The sequence below is a fragment of the Amphiprion ocellaris genome, chromosome 12, assembly GCF_022539595.1.
Source record: "Amphiprion ocellaris isolate individual 3 ecotype Okinawa chromosome 12, ASM2253959v1, whole genome shotgun sequence".
NCBI classification, from domain to species: Eukaryota; Metazoa; Chordata; class Actinopteri; family Pomacentridae; genus Amphiprion; species Amphiprion ocellaris.
The window spans coordinates 34,591,420-34,610,921 of NC_072777.1; the positions used below are offsets into that span (position 1 = coordinate 34,591,420).

The following is a 19,502-nucleotide window of genomic DNA, read 5'->3' on the forward strand; positions in this document are numbered from 1 at the left end:
TGGTTGTTCTACAGCTAAAAAGCTTCAGCACATCCTTCTACAGGATCAACATTTATGTCAGGAGCAGCTGTGTCATTTTTTTGGAGACAAGCTTCCTTCTCTTATCAGCAAATGGTGTTGAAGGCTAAGCCGACCACCTCTGGCGATTTGGGGAGAAATTACTTACATATTATAGTGAACTTAGACATAATCTTCTAACACATCCTGCTTAAGTCTCAAATGTGGAACAGCAGATTCTCCCCCTCCCCGTTCACCCGAGGGTCACACCTCTGGCCAATCGGAGTAGGTGGTCATGAATAAAGCAAATTTGATGTGAACAGCTTCCAAAAGAGTCTGTTGGAGAGCAGAGGGAATCTAGGAATGAGGACAGATGGATTTACAGAGATCTAAACACATTCTGATGAATAAATTGTCAGAAATATTTTAAAACATAGTATTTGTACAGATTTAGCAAAAAAGGGCCATAAAACAAAAGTTTTAATGAAAACAAAAGACAACAAGAGGGCGCCGGTGATGCGGCAGCCTGGTACCGCAGCTTTTTAGCTTAGTGTGTTTTTATCCTTGATGCCAAATGTTTTTGGGGTTTTTCACAATCGTTGACGATTTAGGTGTTTTTTTTATTCTACTTTTTTTGATTATCTTGGAGGAGTGAGAAGAGGAAATGGATGGAAAAGATCGTTGCTACCTTTTCTCAGTGAAGTTCTACCTGCGGAGCAACGGAGCCAGCTGGACAGCCGCGATTCCACAAGCACCTACTCGGCGCAGTGCAGCTCGGCTCGTCTTTGTTTGCGAGCGTTTCCATATGGATTAGTGCATGTTATCAGGCACGGTTTTCCGTACCTTCTCGGCTGATGTTCCAAGCGAGATGAAGTGAGCCGAGATGTGACGTCTACATAGTGCAGGCCACTGATTGGACAGGAGTGCAGGCCACTGATTGGACAAGGAGTGCAGGCCACTGATTGGACAGGGAGTGACGACACACGAGAGCGACTCCAGCACGAAAACAAAACCGACATTTAAAAAAAACTAAACAGCAACGGTGTGCATTGCTCTTCACGGAGCTCTCTGTTCTTCATAATTTTAATATGACAGCCAGACCTGTACTGTGGGTGAATGAAGAGGTCGAGACTTTTCTGTGTTTGGTGGCGGACCAAAGAATACAGAGGGAGCTGGACGGAGAAAGTTTATCAGGAGGTCTCTGAGCGGATGGCGGCTCACATATACAGTAGACTGTATATAAAGAGGACAGAAGCAGTGTAGGGAGAAGCTGAAAAAGCTCAAAAGTGACTATCGGTCCACCAAGGACCACAGCAGCCGGCGTGGGTCAACCAGGAGGTGTTGGAAGAGGTTTAATGGAAGCTATTTACTGGCACCGCACCGACGAGCAACAGGAGGGAGACTCAGCTGCTGCATTATTGGAGACGTTCAAGAATGGTGAGTGTTTTGTGACTTCAAGAAACTTTTGCATCATTTATCCCATTGGTGGCAAGCTCCCTTTCAGCAAACAAGTATATTTAGAAAGTAACGTCGTTGTCTCCTGTAGCAGACAATAAGCTAGCTAGTTAGCTATCGGCGCTAGCCAGTTAGCCATCAGCGCTAGCTAGTTAGCCATCAGCGCTAGCTCCGTGCTCCGCTTGTATTTCGTGCTGCTGTTTCTAACGTTTAGCTCTCAGAAGCTAATACATCAGTCAGCATGACGAACTAAGCTAGTGGTCGTACAGGTTTATTTTTTTTCACAAGTTACAATGTGTCTTTCGTGTACTTAGGGTGAGTGTTTATTTGTGTTCAAGAATCCTTTCAACATGCGAAGCCTCCTCCACCTCATGGAGCCCCCAGCTCCCCTGCCTCCTCTCCAGCACCAGCTTCGACACCAGTACCAGCTCGGACACCGACACTGTCAACATCAACCTCCAGCGCATCACAGCAAAGTTTTATCACCGGTAAGACACGGTAAACAGAGACCATGGTTGATTTTCGCATTACTATTATTACTACAGGTGTAAATGCCTGCAAGCATGATCAGAACAGGGAGACCAACGACCAAGAATTCAGGCAGGTGTAAATGCAAACTGTGCAGCTGCCAGCTCAGGAACACCTGATGAAAGCTACATGTAGCTACAGAGACACATAAACAGAACACATGCAGCTGCATTTTTTTTCCATTGACTTAACAAGAAAGTCACTCTAATTAATTTACATTCTGGTGCAGTGTAGTATTGCAACCATTCTACTTATAGTCACTTGGTAGCTGTGAAACTGAATGACTGGATGAAAATATACTTAGAAATAAGAAAACACAGCTGTTCTTAGTAACTCCAAAATGTGCGCAAGATGAAATGAAGTTCACACCATGTTGTTTTTAGTTGTGGTGGAGGAGGTACTGTTTGTGCTTCGGTTAAAGTAAAGAGTGCCAAAAATTTATTAAAGTAAAACTATCAAAGACATGATCATGATTGAAAATCAATGGACGGGTGGCTAAACACGTCACATCATAGCTGTGGAGTCCTTCAAGCTCCTGGGGACTACAATCTCTCAGGACCTGCAGTGGGAGACGAACATCCACTCCATCCTGAAAAAGGCTCAGCAGAGGACATATTTCCTACGACAGCTGAGGAGACATGGCCTGCCACAGGAGCTGTTGATCCAGTTCTACACTGCAGTCATCCGATCTGTCCTGTGCACCTCTGGATCAGCCACACAGCAAGACAGAAACAGACTACATCCTATAGTACGGACTGCAGAAAACATCATCAGAGACCCCACTCACCCTGGACATTAAACTGTCTCCCCCCTCCCCTCTGGCAGGCGCTACAGATCCCTGTACACAGAAATCACCAGACACAAAAACAGTTTCTTCCCCACTGCCATCACTGTAATAAACAGCTGAGCCATTCCTACACACCTGTACAATAGTCAGTATTCCAATGGACAGGTACAGCATTTTTTTTTCACCATGAACAGCATGTTCTGCTTTTGCACTACTGTGTTTATAGCAATTATCGTTTTGCTAATGTGTTTATTCCAGTCTAGCTGTAAGTTTCTGTATATATTGTTTTATTTAATTTTGCTACTATTTCTTTTTCCTCCCTGTTCCTCTTTCTATAGTTTATTTTTTTATTATTCTCTTCCATATTCCTAGTGTGACACCAACAGCCGAACCCAAATTCCTTGTATGTTGTGTACTTACTTGGCCATTAAAGCTGATTCTGATCACTTTTCTGTCTTTGGTCTAGGCAAGAGGAAAAGGGGCAACAGAAAATTGGACCTTCCAAGCGTACTTGTGGAGATGCAGGCTGAGGAGGAGTGGAGTCATGCCCAGCATGATGAGAACATCCAGTTGCTCCTCAGTGAGGCAAGAGAGAATGAAGCGGCCTTGCAGCGGGAGGAGATGGCCCAGAATGCTGCCTTCAGCCAGTCATTCCTGGGTGTACTGGGGCAGCTGGGGCAGGCAGCCACAGACCGAGCAGCAGGTGAACCATCGCCTCCGTTATGTTGCGTTTGTGTCGCACACAAATGACGTTAAGGGACTTCCAGCTCGCCGTGCTGTGACGACTCCACCCACGATGAGGCTATATGGAAAAACAACTAAACCGAGACGAGCCGAGTCAAATACAGTAGTGGTGAGCCGTACCGCGCCGAGTAGATGCTTCTGGAATCGCGGCTACAGACAACTGAGACAACAGAGAAGGAGGAGTGAGGTGAGGTTGGACTGAGCTGATGGAGGTCCCAGAGCTGGTAGAGGAGAGGCAAGCTGGAGAGGATGAAGGTAGAAGTTTGGGTTGGAGGAGGAGGTTGGAGGAGATGGTGGACCTGGTCTCTCCAGTCTGAGCTTGTGCAGTAGGAGGAATGTAAACAACAATGGCAGCAATCACAGTGAACTCTCGTTGGCAGATAGTATGATCTCAGACTAATGTTAACATGCTGCTGTTACAAATTAGTTTCCTATTAAGGATCAATAAAATATATATTCTATTCTATTCTAAAATCAGGATCTTTATGAGAATTTTGAAAACTTGTGAGCAACTTATATTGGAAACAATGGTCCACCGTCTTAAATCATGCATCCACTTTCCTTAATAGATGTTGTTTAGGATATTTGAAACCCACATTATCAAAGCACCACTATTGGGGTCAAGAACTCCACAGTGCACCTTTAAATTTTTTACAGTTTAACTACAGCACCCGAGCAGGCTAATCGCTGTCCTGTCCAAATGCCAAAACACAGTCCCGGAGTGTCACCTCTTGAACTAAACGACTTAAAATAAATTATATGGCAGCCATATTAGGCCAGTTTTAAAAGCCATAAAACTGTGACGATGCATCATCCCAGCAAGTCAGAGAAGCAGATGGACAAGCAAAGCAAAGCCATAAAAACATTTTACTGCAATAAGGACAACAAAAGAAGGATGGTACTAACGAGCCAATGTGTCGCTGTAATCTTTAAGACGTGCATTTACAGATTCCCCTCCGAAGCAGAAGATTAATTCAGCAGCCGTGCAGCAAAGAATGCGGCTCGGACATTCTTCTGGGCCCCGTACAATGGCTGCATGTGTTTGTCCTGGCCCCGGCCTCATGCATTCTCCGGGTGCATTGATGTGTATGTCCTGCTGCCTGTCTAAGATGACAGAGATGGCACGGTGCCCGAAGAACCGGCGCTGCATTCCAATGGCCATTAATTGAGTACCTGCCCGTCATCTCATCCCTGATTGATGACATAATTAGAGACGGCCCTGTTTGATGGAGATGCCTGGCAAACTCCTCTGTCTGCTGGCCTTTGTGTGGATGTGAGGCCCCGGTCCCTGGAGCTTTGGTGTGCCGCTACCCTTGCCTCAGCACAAGAAGGAGTACACCTTCATGTGCCTGCCTGTGTGTGTGTGTGTGTGTGTGTGTGTGTGTGTGTGTGTGTGTGTGTGTGTGTGTGTGTGGCTACTGCTCCCTGGTCCTGCTCTCCTTAACAATGAGCACAGCTTCAAGCTTGGGGAAGCTGATTAAATTAAAGTGCCTCACAGGCAATCATGCCAAGGTCAAAGAGATGCTGTGCAAACTGCATTTGGCACCAACTTTCCTCACTGTGTGGAGACGCTTATCAGCAGATGTGTGTGGTTTGGGGTTCGGGAGCAGCTCAACAGTCGTGGAACGTGGAAAATTGAATTGTCACTGTTGATTTTGCCGCTTGCATATCAGGGAGAAAATGAACTTTCAACAATCGCACAATATGAGGGTCCCAGTCGGTGCCTCGGACGTCAAAGATCCCGAGCGGAGTGAGAGAATGCGATCGCTGCCTGCTTGTCTCCGTCGCCGAGATCCAGCGAGATATGTTTTCTATTCGGATGAGTAGGAATTCTGTTGATTAGCATCTCTGTTGTATAGTACGGTGCACAGATTCTTATCCAGCAGCATCAGGGAGGCATCTGAATGGTCCCAGATTCATTTTGCAGTCTGACTACAGCTAGAGGCTTGGCGTTATTTCTAAAAGCATCGTCTCTTTACTTTAAGTGCCTGAGACCTTTACGGCATATCACATCATTTAACCCTCCTGTTGTCTTCATTTACAGGCACCAAAAAATATTGTTTCCTTGTCTGAAAAAAATCACAAAATTCAGCCAAAGAATTCCCCAAATTTCTGAAAATTTGCAAAACATTCAGGAAGAAAATTCCAATAATTTTTTTTGTGAATGTTCTTAAGAAACGTTTTTAACATTTCTTTTTTTTCCATCAAAAAATGTTCAAAGATTTCCCAAAAATGTTGAGAATGTGGACATCAGAAGTTTCACTGTGAAATTAAATTTTTCTTTCACATTTTCAAACTTTAAAACGGGTCAATTTTCACCCGCAGGACGACACGAGGGTTAAAGAGCTACTCACAGGCTGGCAACGCCTGAGAATCACAGTTTTTCTCAGTCACTTTGGTGCATTTCTTAAATCATCCTTGACATTTGCAAAACAGTAAGTGCATTTCTCAAAACAATTCGTACAAATAGCAAACCACCACGGATTACCTGCAAAAGCCAGTCCCTTGCTCAAAATCCTTAGTTCATCTTTAAAAAGTAAAAATCTGTCAGTGAACATGTCAGTGGCATCAGAATGACCAGTGCTGGTGTCATTGTATGAATGAAACAGTCAGATTGTTTATTCATGTTGTCATTCTAACAGTGTACTGTGGAGGGATGTTTTGATGTAAACTGTGGATAAAGTTCTGATGACAGTTATTTTAAATTGCAAGTTCCACCTTAGTGTCTGTGGGAGATTGATTACAAGAGACTGGACAAGATTCACATTTCAGCTTTCACTGTTTGTGCTGTAATTTGGTGACAGACTCAACACTGTGATACAGAAAGAAAAACAGCGCTGCATAGCACAAAGAAAAAAAAAACAGAAGTAGAAATGTGAACATGGGACAATCTCCTGAGGGAAAACTGTACATGCAGCTGTAGGAATTCCAGTCCAGTCTTCCTACACCTCCTGATGTTCCTGTCTGTTGGACACAAATTCTCATCCTCATCAGGAATATCTTCTCTTGCGTCTTTGAGTAATTTCAGAAAACAATAACCCTTCACACATTTCCCTTCGTTAGAGAAAATCAAGATTCACCTGGGAGCAATTTACCAATTCAGGACAGATTTAGAAAAAAAGTTTAATGGAAATGTATAGAAATATCCTTGACATATTATGACAACTTGTTCAATCATTTTGCCTGTAAAGACTGATGTGATGAACTAATGCCTAAATGTTGTGGAGGGTGAGACTATTCAACTGAGACCCATTAGAATACATTTAGATCAACATGACATAAGCAATTGATAATATAGGAAACAGCAGAGAATTGTACAGAATCATTTGCATGGATGAAACAAAACATTTGAGCACAAATGACACAATGATGTGAAGACTGAACAAGTAGTTTAAAGAATTTCAATTCTGATCTGAGAAACGTACCAAAGTGACTGAGAAAAACTGTAATGTGTAGAATAATGTAGCAGAAACCAGATATCTCGATGTTGCACCACATAATGTAACTTTATGCACTCCACAAAAAAAAAACAATCTCATCGTGATGTCAAGAAATATGGATCCTGAGAGGAGTTTGACACTGAAGAGGTCCAAAATGTAAATTCATTAGACAGACCTCAGCTTTCTAATTACCAGCCTGCTGGGTGTCATGGAGACGAGGGACGGACAAGGATTGAAAGACATAAAAGGCAATCAAGGACAAATTAATGGGTTTGTCTGAGGTAAATGCACCTCGACAGTGAAGATGAGCAGTTCCCAGCGGCCTTCAGTCTATACAGAAGTGACTGAAACACTCCAATTTATTCAAATGTTCTCTGGTGTGTTTATGAGTTTGTGTCTCCAGTAGTTTTTATTGAGACAGGAGAATCTGGGATCTGTGGAAATCCGGGTCAGATCAGCGCCCCACATGACATCATTTTTTGCTACAAATGCAACATTAAAGTCTCAACTCTTTACCGACACAAGACTCGAAAGTTTGATCTGTTGTTGGAAAAGTGTGAACTCGATGTCCTGACAAGCTGAAGTTTGTGCACAAACACAGTCATTCTCCATGATGACAAAATGGTGGGTTAGACTGATGAACTGCAAAGTGTCTCATAAACCAGATTAATTCACATTAACTTTCCAAACTTTTATTGCAAAATTCAGCCTGCAAGTTGCTGTTAAATGTATTTAATGAATGCAGATGCCTGGGTTTAGGGAGCGCAGGGTCACTGAGTGGCTTAATGAGTGTTAAAAGATGTGACTCAGATGCTGTTGTCGTCTCAGCCGCCACATTTCCAAAGAAGCCAATTAAACAACAGTGTGAGAATCCAGACCAGCGTGAGTCATCAAAAAATAACATCCTTAGAGAGAATGTTGTTTTAGTCTCTGATACCATCTGCAATGAGGTTTTTATCATGAAATAAAGTGAAATTATAGATGTGTAAAAATCTATATGAGGTGAAATTTTAGTCCTTATGAGTTTAAGTCAAACTGTATTTTTTAAAAATGGGATTATCAGCATTAAAATGTAACTAAGTATTCTGTACTTACAGGCAAGTACAAATTAGAGTTATTTGTATTTGAGTGTTTTCTTTTCAAGCAACTTTATGCTTTTACTGAACTATATTTCAGAGAAAAATATTGTATTTTTTTCAGCTTTAGTGGATTTAAAAATTAAGATTTTACCACAAAAACATGAATAACCTTAAAAATATATTTTATTTTAAATGTATCTACCCAACAGTTTATAGAAGCGCAACTGAATTATTGTGAAGTTGTACTAAATTATTATTATTTTTGAAAAATGCATAATTCTATTTCTTAATATTAAATTAAAATTAATCAAATACTCAATTAACAGAAAATTTAGAACTATTTTTCTCATCATTTAGAGCACTTGTGATCACTGTTCCCTCTAAGCATCGCGCGTGCGCAATTGCGCACTGCTGACACGGTCTCCGCGCACAGAAAATCTGCACTGCGCACAAAAAAAAACAATCTAACCTAAATTGTAAATAAAATAAACACGTAAAAATTCATTCTGTGCTATTTTTCAATGTGAGTCAGTGAGTGACCGGTGACTGGCTGCTGCAGCCAATGATACGATTCACATACGTATTTACCATAGACTGTATATAATGGTATTTACGCAGCTAATCAACATCAGGCGTCCTTATGTGCAGCCATCGTTGTTCTCATAGATATGAATGAGTAGATAGGACACGCCCCTTTGAGCTGCGGCTACAGCGAGGCTAAGCTAGTGGGGGCAAAGTTTCAGTGCATTGTGTTGATGTAGACGGTGTGAAAACGGAAACAACAAGTATGCTGGCTCACTGTGCTGCATACAGTTGCACACTGCGTCGTACGATTGAGACAAGGAAACTTGGAATGATTTTTCATAGGTAAGAATAGTTTTTGGCTCTTTTTTCATGATGAAATCTTGTTGAGAGCTTCCAGTCTGTGAGAGCTAACTAGTTAGCCGCGAGCTAGCAGCTTGACAACCAAATACCAGACGATTAATAGTAGCTGTAGTATAGTTGTAAAAGCAGTAGTAGTAATACTAAAAGTACAAGCAGCAGTAGTAGTATAAACAGCTGTTAGTGTCGTAGAAGTAGTATCAGCATTTGTAATAGTATTACAAGTTGTAGTAGCAGTGCCAGTATCAGCAGCAGTAGTGTGTACTATCAGTACTACTAGTAGTAGTCACATTGCTATTACTACCACCAATACTACCAATAGTAGTTATAAAGCCTAAATCATGTATATCCAGATTACCATCTATGTTCTTCCTCCAAACCCATTTTATGATTGGGATTACAGGCAGTTCTTTAGGACTGCTCTCAAATAATTGAAATGTTACTAAACAAGGTTATACTTATCAAATTAAATAGCTCTGGTCTCCAGTATATTGGCGAATTCAGTTCGTTGTACTTAATTTATGAGTATGATTTCTTTTTAATATGTCGTGTACAGACTTAATTACTTCTCTGTCTACTTTTCTTACTCCATGTAGATTTCCCAGAGACTATGGGTTGAGGAGGAATTGGAAGTTTGTCGGCTTAGACCTGGTGTCATTCCATCAGTGTTAAACTTCCCGGTTCATCTTGGAAGAGTACGTGCCAGAAAGACCACGACCAAGCAGCCTTGAGATCTTAGGCAGCATCTCCCTGAGGTGGGTGTCAACGGTGTTCATGGTCAGGTCTGTGGTAATCCTGTCAAAAAACAAAACAGAAAAAAAATCTAGATTATAAATCAACATGTAACCAAAGCACTCTGTGTATAACACCATAGTATAGGATGTAGTTCAGAAAATGTCAAAGTATAGTATACTTTACTCAAGAATAACATCGTATGGCCTGTAGTTCATAGTACAGCATGTTGGCAAGAAAGAAAACAAAACATAGAATATTATGTGGTTCAAAAAGCGCAAAATGATAGGATGTTGCCTAAAATTGTCATGTATGATATGTGGTTCAAAAAATGTCATAGTGCAGTATATTGTCAAAATAGTATGTAATTCAAGAAAACATCAGAGTATAATATGTCATCTAAAAAATGCCATAGAATAATAATTTCATTGCACAAGTAAAAGTATAGTAACTTTAGTAGCCTATAGTATAGCGTGTCGCCCAACAAACATCATAGTATAGCATGTCGCTCTAAAAACGTCACAGTATAGCCTTTAGTCCACAGCTGTCAGTAGGTGAGGAGCAACACAAAAACAGTCCAAACCCTGGTTTCCAGAGAGTTAGACGAGAATTTATTTGAAAGAGTAAGTTTACAACAACACAACATGTGAGGGGGTTAAAAACAAATGGGTGTTAGTAAAATAAAAATAAATCAACAGAACTAAAAGTGAACTTCATGTTGACATTGATGGGCATTCCAAACAGGAACAAAGTAAAAGATAATCAATACGAGAAAAACTCTTCCTGTTCACCTCTTAAAACCCAAAAACACACTGCAGTAGCACCCTAAACTAAAACTACCAATGGGTTTCCTGTTTTCCTTTCTGAACAATTCAAATGTCCCTCTCTATCTCCCCACACATCCACCAACCACTGGAACACATCTCCAAAGTTCTGCTGGACCAGCTCAGCTTCCCCTCAGAAGAAGTGCTGCCACCTGCCAGATGAAGGAGCCTTTTGAGAGGCAGCTGGCATCGTGATTGGACTGTACTTTGGTCTGTTCCAATCCAGCTTCAGCTCCAGAGACAGCAGGCGGGACGAGTCAACGGAGGCCGGATGGACGAAGGCATGAAGCTGAGTACAATCCAGAAAACAACAGAGGAGGAGTGCAGCAGCCCAGGACCAGAACAACCAGAGTAGCATGGTATGTCTCTTAGAAAACATCATAGTAGAGCCTTAGGTATGAAAAAACGCCATCATATACATTGTATATTGTACAAATAACAAGTCAAAGCAAAGAGACATACATTGTAGAATTGTAGTAATTGTGGGCTGACTGATTTACTGATTAGCAGTATTTTATTTTTTACTGATTCATGGTAATAAATACATTTAAAAATGGTGCTACTTTGGCTCTGAACCTTTTCTACCTGTGGTCGCTCTGTCTTCTGGAGTGATTTGATTGGTTATACGTAACGAATAAAACTCCTTTAACCTAACATCTGTAAACAAAACAAAAACGTATCAACAAAGTTTTCTGTTAGAGTTTGTGTTCTTCTAAGTTTAACTCCAAGATTTTAAATACTTTCATTTACTGCAAATAAATATCTTCTCCAAATGTCTCACTAATAATCACTATCAGCCTTAAAAACCCACAAAACACCCCTCTATACTCGACCACACTTAGTACAGTCCGGTTCCCCCTTCTATAAATCTGCTTGGAATCTTCCACTTCCTGTTTGTCAAAGTGGCCTTCTACCTGGACAGGTTTTGTTGGAGCTCATGCAACAAACATTTTGGGTAACTGCACTTTAATATGGATGGATGACACTGAATTAGAGTCTGTTTTAATGAGACTGAGTTAAGATGTGTAGCTCTGTCATTAAATAGGAAATTATTTCCAGAATTCACAGAGAAAAATCTGAAATGTTTGCTAGGTTAGCATCCCACATGTTCTTTGGCTCAGCTAAAGCTAATTCTCTCCAACTTCTGGATCTCTTGAGTTGCTTGTTGTTAAATTATCTTGCTAGAGGTGCTGAAGCTCAGAAAGTCTGAGATGTTTGTTCAAAATAAGCTCATTCTCAAGTCTTATCTGAACTGTCCTCTTTTGTTTGAACTTTCCCTAAACTTAGGAGTTAATGACAGAGCAGCACATCCAGACTCAGTCTCATTTATGTAGAGATTAAACTTCAGTGTCATTCATTGATGGTAAAGTGCAGTTTTTCAAATGTTTGTTGCACATGCTCCCGACCAAACCAGTCCAGGTGGAAGACGATGTGAAGAGAAAGCTCCAGAGGATGAATATCACACATTTACGTTGGAAATAAATGTCCTTTAATTAGACATTGTCATGCAAAAGTTGGATTTCCCTTTAATGATGTTCAAATCTTTGTTGAGTGTTTTGTTGATGTTGGTTTCTAAATGTTTTTTGACACTCGGCCCCAAAGATTAAAACCTTCTACGGCTCACAAGCTGCAACAATTCACACCTTATCAACTGTCTTTCTGACTAAACTAAGATAAAAAGTGAAAACCTGCCTGATTCCTGCATCATGAATGTAAATCTTTTTGGTTTTTATGACAGAAAACTGAATATATTTGGGTTTGACATTTTATAAACCAAAACAAGAAATGAATTAGTGGAGAAAACAAGCAACAGATTAATGGACAAAGAAAATGTGTTTTCCAACATATATGGCTGAATTACTCCAACATTACAAGATACATACAATTTAAATTCTATTTTATTCATATAATGCCAGTTACAGGTCAAATTGTCTCAAGACACTTTATTTTTATATTTTTTTAGTCATACTGAAAATATGACAAAGTAAGAAATTTAAAGCTCTTGACTAACCCAATTTATTTGGTTTTTAAGAGATTAATCGACAATTAAATAACTTTCTCCACTAAAACTAATAAACATGAGGTCAAATAGAAGAAACAGTTTTAAATACTGCAGTCCCACGACGACAAGAATAAAGTTTGTCAACAAAAAGTAAATCTGCTGGTGGATTCCATTAAAGTCCTAATAAATGATAATAAAGTGTGATACTAAAGGTTTGTGGTGCTAAAAATCTCCAAGTAAAGATATGAAGTTGAACATGTGGATGGAGGTTGATAAAAATTGACCTTTCATTTCTGTGGAGCGACTCCATGGATTTTATGGATGCTGGTTAAAGACCTGCTCTTCTAGTGGTCTTCCTTCTAGTCGCTGTAAAAGTCAGTCCATCCTGGCCGACTTCAACACCTCTTCATGACAACTTGTTCTGCCTCCGACCTGGTGGAAACTCCAGAAACTGGGGAAAACCCGTGGAGACTCGAAGAACTCCTGGAGACTCGAAAAACTCGTCAGGCGGGGGAAGGTGTGGTGGGTGGTGGGGGGAGGCGGGGGAGTAGAGGGGGGAGGCCGCCACCCACCTCCCCGCCTACTCTCCGCCCTGACTCCACCCAGACTCCGCCTTGGCTCCACCTATGTGGTCACTTCAGGAACTACGATGCCAAAGGGACGACGAATTTATTTCTTTGTATCTGATCTGTAGCTCAGTGAGTTAAGGATTTGCCTATGGAGCTGCAGGTCGCTGGTTCAAGACCAGACACTGCTTAAACTTTTGAAAATCCTGACAAAGACAAAGAAAGAAAAAGGCCGGTGGTGGGACTCGAACCTGCGACCTACCACTTGGTAGTCCGTCTTCTTATCCCCTGAGCTATTCGCTCAGATACTAATTCTTCCTTTTTTTGCGTATTTGTCATCTATTTTTTGTCGTTTTCGATTTTTTTTTTTTTTTTCTTTTAACTCGAGTCTCGACTCGGCCTTTTTCTCAGGAGGTTGGACTTCAGCCTTTGTGCTGGAGGGTGGAACCCTCAGTTCCAAGACTTTCCAAAGCCTCCACACCTCCCAAGTCCTCAGGACCTGAGCTTTCACACAGTCTGAGGGCTGAAATTTTCTAAGTCCCACAGTAGTTCTCTGTTAGTTTGAACCTTCAGACAGTCTGAGGACTGAAATCCTCTAAGTTCCTGAGTAGTTCTCTGTTAGTTTGAACATTCAGACAGTCTGAGGACTGAAATTTTCGAAGTCCCACAGTAGTTCTCTGTTAGTTTGAACCTTCAGACAGTCCAAGGATTGAAATCTTCTAAGTTCCTGAGTAGTTTTCTGTTAGTTTGAACCTTCAGACAGTCTGAGGACTGAAGTTTTAGAAGTTTCTTAGTACTTCTCTGTTAGTTTGAACTTTATGGTTAACAGAAGCCTTAAAACTTGTGACCATGAGTCTTGATTTCACATTTAGATCATCCATCTGAGTTCCTCTCAGACCTTCACCTGTGGGTTTTTTAGAAATCCTCAACAAACTTTGATTCTCTTCACTGAACAGTAAAGTTTGTGGAGATCAGAAGGTAACATTAGTTTGATCAATGCCTTCAACTACTAGTAGACTTTATCTGGAAAGCAGTTTTCTGAAATGAGTTCTTAGTAAATCTATCCACAATCAAACCAAGAACATAGAAAGAGGAAATTTTTGAAGAAACAACTTGATGTTTTCGTTTCAGACTAGAAAATGCTTGAAGACCTTTATCTGTTTTTGCTCTTTTTGATCGTTTTATTGTCTCTTCTGTTTAATTTGATCTTCTAAAGTCTAACTGGTGTCTTTTCAAATGTTTTGTCTTTAGTTTGATTCTTCTTAAATGTTTAGTTTTGCTCTTTTCTCACCTTTTATTCTTTTCTAATGTCTGATTTAGAAATGTTTTGTCTTTTTAATGTTTGTTGTTTTTTCAAATGTTTTATCGGCTTGTTTGAAAAATGTCCTTTTCTTTCCCAATGTTTAATTTTTCGATTAAATCTTTAAGGTTTTTCTTTTTAAATGTTTTACCACCTTTTAATGTTTAGTTTTCTTTTTAAATGATTTGTTGTATTTTCTGTTTAATTCCTATTTGAAGTTTTATTGTCTTTAAGATGTAATTTTCTAATTAAACATTCAATTTTTTAATTAAATGTTTTGTCTTTTTAAAGGTTCAATAATCAAATTTAATGTTTTGCATTTTTTAAAAAGTTTAATATGATTCTTGTTTAAAAAGTATTTTTTAAATGTGTAATTATGTAAAATCTTTTCTGTAATATTTAATAATGTTATTTTAAAAATTTTGTTTAATTTCATACATGTTTTGTATCGTGTTTAATTAGCTAATTCAATATTTTGTCAGTTTAATAAAATTAAACATTAAATACAATTAAATGATATTAAACTGACAAAATATTGAATTAGATAATTAAACACGATGCAAAACATGCAAGTATGAAATTAAACAAAATTGGTTATGTAGTTTATTTCTTTCATCTTCCTTTTCTGTCAAGATTTTAACCCCAACCTTAAAAATGAAATAAACCCTTAAATCACAATGAAAATACTTCTGTTGTCACAATCATGAGTTAGTCAATTATTCAGTTTATCAATTCAGCTTTATTTGTTTAGCACCTTTCACACAGATGACAAAACTAAACAAGCAAAGAGAAAAAACTAAGCTAAAACTATGATTAAAACTCAAAAACATTTTTTTAAAAGATTTAACATGGTAATGAAACGTGTTGTGTTCAGGGGATGGAGGGAGTTTATTGAAGTCTTCTTGGGCTCACATGGTAAATCATTTAAAATATAAACTTGATATTCAGTCTAAGAAAACTGCAGAGGGACAGAAGAACCAACAATATCTCCTGTTTTCTCCTTTAATGAGTCGACTCTTCTTGTGCTTTCAGACCAAAGAACTACAGACTCTTCACAACCTGCTCAAACTCTTGGTACAGGACCTCACCACACGGGTCAAGAAGGTTTCTGTCTCATTTCTACTCTGAAGCTCACCTTCTCCTGCTCAAACTGCTGACAAATGTTTCTGCTGCTCTAAAGTCTGGTCTCCAGAACTTCCTAAAAACTCTCAAAGTCTCTTCTGCTGCAGGTTGCTTTGTAGAACTGTTCCAGAAAACCTCACTAAACCACATGGAGGGGCCTCAAGATAGTCGTCCAAATGAAACCATACAAAAACCAAACTAGCACAACCCAAACGCTAAAGTCTCCTGCAGCCTACCAGAGAACCTCTGAGAACAGAGAATCAGGACAGGAACTCTTACCTTCTGGACAACCAACGCTGGTTCACAAACAAGAATACAGAATGTGTCTGACCAAAAACCTCTGAAGACTCACTACAGCCAAGATAAAGACACAACTCAGCTGCACCAAATCCACTAATCACTGCACACATTAGCACCATGTGCTAACTGTGGCTAAAGAACCACATTTACCAAGACAACTATCCAGTACAAAGCCCTAAAACACACCAAGAAACACATTAAAGATGATTTTACTGCTGGAAGCTGCAAGCCAACGCCTAAAAAACAAACTAAAGCAACGGAACCGAACCTGGTTCACTGGTGAAGAGAAACAGAGGAAATGTTTGTCTGCAGCTAAACAAAGCAGGAAGACACTGAGCTGCTCAGGTGTTCCTGATAACACCAAGCAGCCACCTGGACAGCCAATAGGAACACAGCTTACGGGAAGTCCAGAGGGCTGGGTTAGTGAAGGAAATTTAATTTCAAGTTGAAGCAGAAAGTTAACAAAGAAAGTTGAAAACCACCTTCTGATACCTGAAATCTCTGAGTTTTCACACAAAGAACGCCTGAACATGTCAAACTGGTTTCATAGTAGAACCATCATTGTAAAAACGTCATAGTTTAGTTTGTCGTCCAAAATGTGAAAAAAACATCATAGTTTAGTATGTCGTCCAAAATTTCACAAAAATGTCATAGTTTAGTATGTCGTCCAACAAATGGGAAGAAGGTCCACAGGTAGTTCAACTGGTTGAGAGAGGGACTCATAAACAGGACTGCATATGAGACGCAGGTTCGAATCCAGCTTGGGGCAGCTTTAGTGCAGGTCCTCCTGTCTTCTTCTATACTTACCTTTTGAATAGAACCAAAGAAAAGGCTCAAAAAACAATTTATAAAAAAAACTTCATCATTTAGTATGTCATCCAAAATGTGACAATAATGTCATAGTTTAGTATGTCGTCCAAAATATGACAAAAACATCATAGTTTAGTGTGTCGTCCAAAATGTGACAAAAACATCATAGTTTAGTATGTCGTCCAAAATATGAAAAAAATGTCATAATTTAGTATGTCGTCCAAAATATGACAAAAATGTCATAGTTTAGTATGTTGTCCAAAATGTGACTAAGAAGTCATAGTTTAGTATGTCATCCAAGAAATGCAAAGAAGATCCACAGGTAGCTCAACTGGTTGAGAGAGTGACTCATAAACAGGACTGCATTTGAGTTGCAGGTTCGAATCCAGCTCGGGGCACCTTTAGTGCAGATCTTCCCGGCTATCTTGTCTGCCTCTCTACTTACCTATTGAATAGAACCAAAGAAAAAGCTCAAAAAACAATTTATAAAAGAACTTTATACAACAATGTCATAGTTTAATCTGTTGTCCAAAATGTGACAAAAATTTCATAGTTTATTATGTAGTCCAAAATGTGGGGAAAACAGTCATAGTTTAGTATGTCCTCCAACAAATGCAAAGAAGGTCTGCAGGTAGCTCAACTGGTTGAGAAAGCGACTCATAAACAAGACTGCAGCTGAAATGCAGGTTCGAATCCAGCTCAGGGCACCTTTAGTGCAGGTCTTCCTCTTTACTTACCTAACCAAAGAAAAGGCTCAAAAAACAATTTATAAAAATACTTCATTGTTTAGTCTGTCGCCCAAAATATGAAAAATAAGTCATAGTTTAGTATGTCGTCCAAAATGTGACAAAAGACAATGCAGACACACTTGCCCTTGTGTTTGAGACAGTCAACCAAGGTTCGATTACTCTTTCGCCCCTATACCCAGGTCGGACGACCGATTTGCACGTCAGGACCGCTACGGGCCTCCTTTATATGCTTATGTTTAACTCAATAAAGGATTGTACAAGATATGGCACATTTTTACAACATGTTGAAAAATTGCATTTTTTTTCGACATAGTATACTGTGGCGTTTTTTTTGTGGCAAAATTCATGATGATTTTTTTTTCAAAGAAAACATTTCTGGAGTGTTTTTCACAGCCTCCTTTACATTATTTCATCACATAGCACATTTTTACAACGTTGAAAAATCGCATTTTTTTTTCGACATAGTATAGTAAGGCGTTTTTTTTGCGCCAAAATTCATGATGTTTTTTTTTCAAAGAAAACCTTTCTGGAGTGTTTTTCACAGCCTCCTTTACATTATTTCATCATATGGCATGTTTTTACAACATGTTGAAAGATCATATTTTTTTTTCGACATATGGCGTTTTTTTTGCGCCAAAATTCATGATAATTTTTTTTCAAAGAAAACCTTTCTGGAGTGTTTTTCACGGCCTCCTTTACATTATTTCATCATATGGCACGTTTTTACAACATGTTGAAAAATCGCATTTTTTTTCGACATAGTATACTATGGCGTTTTTTTTTGTGCCAAAATTCATGATGATTTTTTTTTCAAAGAAAACCTTTCTGGAGTGTTTTTCACGGCCTCCTTTACATTATTTCATCATATGGCACGTTTTTACAACATGTTGAAAAATCGCATTTTTTTTCGACATAGTATACTATGGCGTTTTTTTGCGCCAAAATTCATGATGATTTTTTTTTTCAAAGAAAACCTTTCTGGAGTGTTTTTCACGGCCTCCTTTACATTATTTCATCATATGGCATGTTTTTACAACATGTTGAAAAATGACATTTTTCGACATAGTATGCTATGGCGTTTTTGTTACTGTTTGTAGGAGATTTAGAACCCAAATGTGAGGCGCACAGAGCAGACATGGGGCAGACTGGCAGAAACAGGGTTTTAGTACAAAAAAAACTAACAAAAACAGCAACTAATGCCAACTATGGCCATCAACTCACAAACTGAGAGGGAGGGGGGAAAGGCAGGCTCCGGGGGGGCGGCAGGCGAGGGGGGAGGCACGCGCTGGCGCTCTGCACCTGGGGGAGCGCGGCTGCAGTGGCCAGGGACGACGCCGGGTCCCTCGGCGTGCGGGCCGGCCGATTGGAGCAGTCCAAGGGGGGAAGGTCCGAGCTCTCTCCAGAGAGCGGCAGGGGTCCACGCCTGCTATCTGGTGGGCGGCTCAAGGGGGGAAACAGGCTGCTCCATCAGCTGAGTATCAGGAGTACGTCTCACTACATGGAGACGGGACGAGGAGGAGAAGAATGATCCAGCGCTGTGTGCAGTGCAGCGCCGGATTATATAGTGGAGGATGAATAATTAGCTGCTCAGTGGCTGCAGTGTATACATCACCTCTGGAGTTCAACAGTTGTTTCCAAGGCATGACACCTCGGCACTATATCACTGGGGCAACCGGTGCCCCTCACAACATCAAAATGTAAATGGGATCATCACTGGTCACAGTTAGGCCTCTCATGGCATCACTCATTTCTGATGAATACACTGCACATCCTATAAATTCACCGTTTTGGTCATCTGCTAAGAAAAAATTCAAGAGGCACCATCTGCGGCAGTCATATTGAGAATCATACAGTGTAGTCAATGTAACAAATATCTGGAATACACATGATTACAGTCATGTTAAATGTGCTTTATTAGAATTGTTTAAAAGTTCATTGGTGTGTATTGACCTTCTCTAGTTCTCATAATGCACTGACAATTGAATTAAATTGCTGATATGCATAGGAGCATTTAAAGCTGTAATCAGCAATTACAGACACATTGTACTAAGTAATTTTGCCCCTAAAAATACACATTACGATTTCTTTTTTCAAAGAAAACCTTTCTGGAGTGTTTTTCACGGCCTCCTTTACATTATTTCATCATATGGCATGTTTTTACATGTTGAAAAATCGCATTTTTTTT

At 39.8% G+C, this 19,502-nt stretch overlaps 1 protein-coding gene across 1 annotated transcript; it reads left to right on the forward strand.

Annotated features, from left to right (window-relative positions):
- The first annotated feature begins 773 nt into the window (after positions 1 to 773).
- On the forward strand, positions 774 to 10,457 carry LOC129350162 (uncharacterized). The gene is made up of 4 exons (XM_055015766.1): positions 774 to 1,434; positions 1,791 to 1,940; positions 3,234 to 3,698; positions 9,509 to 10,457. Exons 1-3 carry the CDS (start codon positions 1,353 to 1,355, stop codon positions 3,515 to 3,517), a joined length of 516 nt encoding a protein of 171 aa, XP_054871741.1. The 5' UTR covers positions 774 to 1,352; the 3' UTR covers positions 3,518 to 3,698; positions 9,509 to 10,457.
- Positions 10,458 to 19,502: the final 9,045 nt, after the last annotated feature.

Bases quoted from the DNA above. Each gene is read 5' to 3' on its own strand.
- LOC129350162 (XM_055015766.1), top strand. From the start codon at position 1,353: ATGGAAGCTATTTACTGGCACCGCACCGACGAGCAACAGGAGGGAGAC. The intron at 1,435-1,790 runs GTGAGTGTTTTG...TTTGTGTTCAAG, and splicing joins ATTGGAGACGTTCAAGAATG to AATCCTTTCAACATGCGAAG. The intron at 1,941-3,233 runs GTAAGACACGGT...TCTTTGGTCTAG, and splicing joins ACAGCAAAGTTTTATCACCG to GCAAGAGGAAAAGGGGCAAC.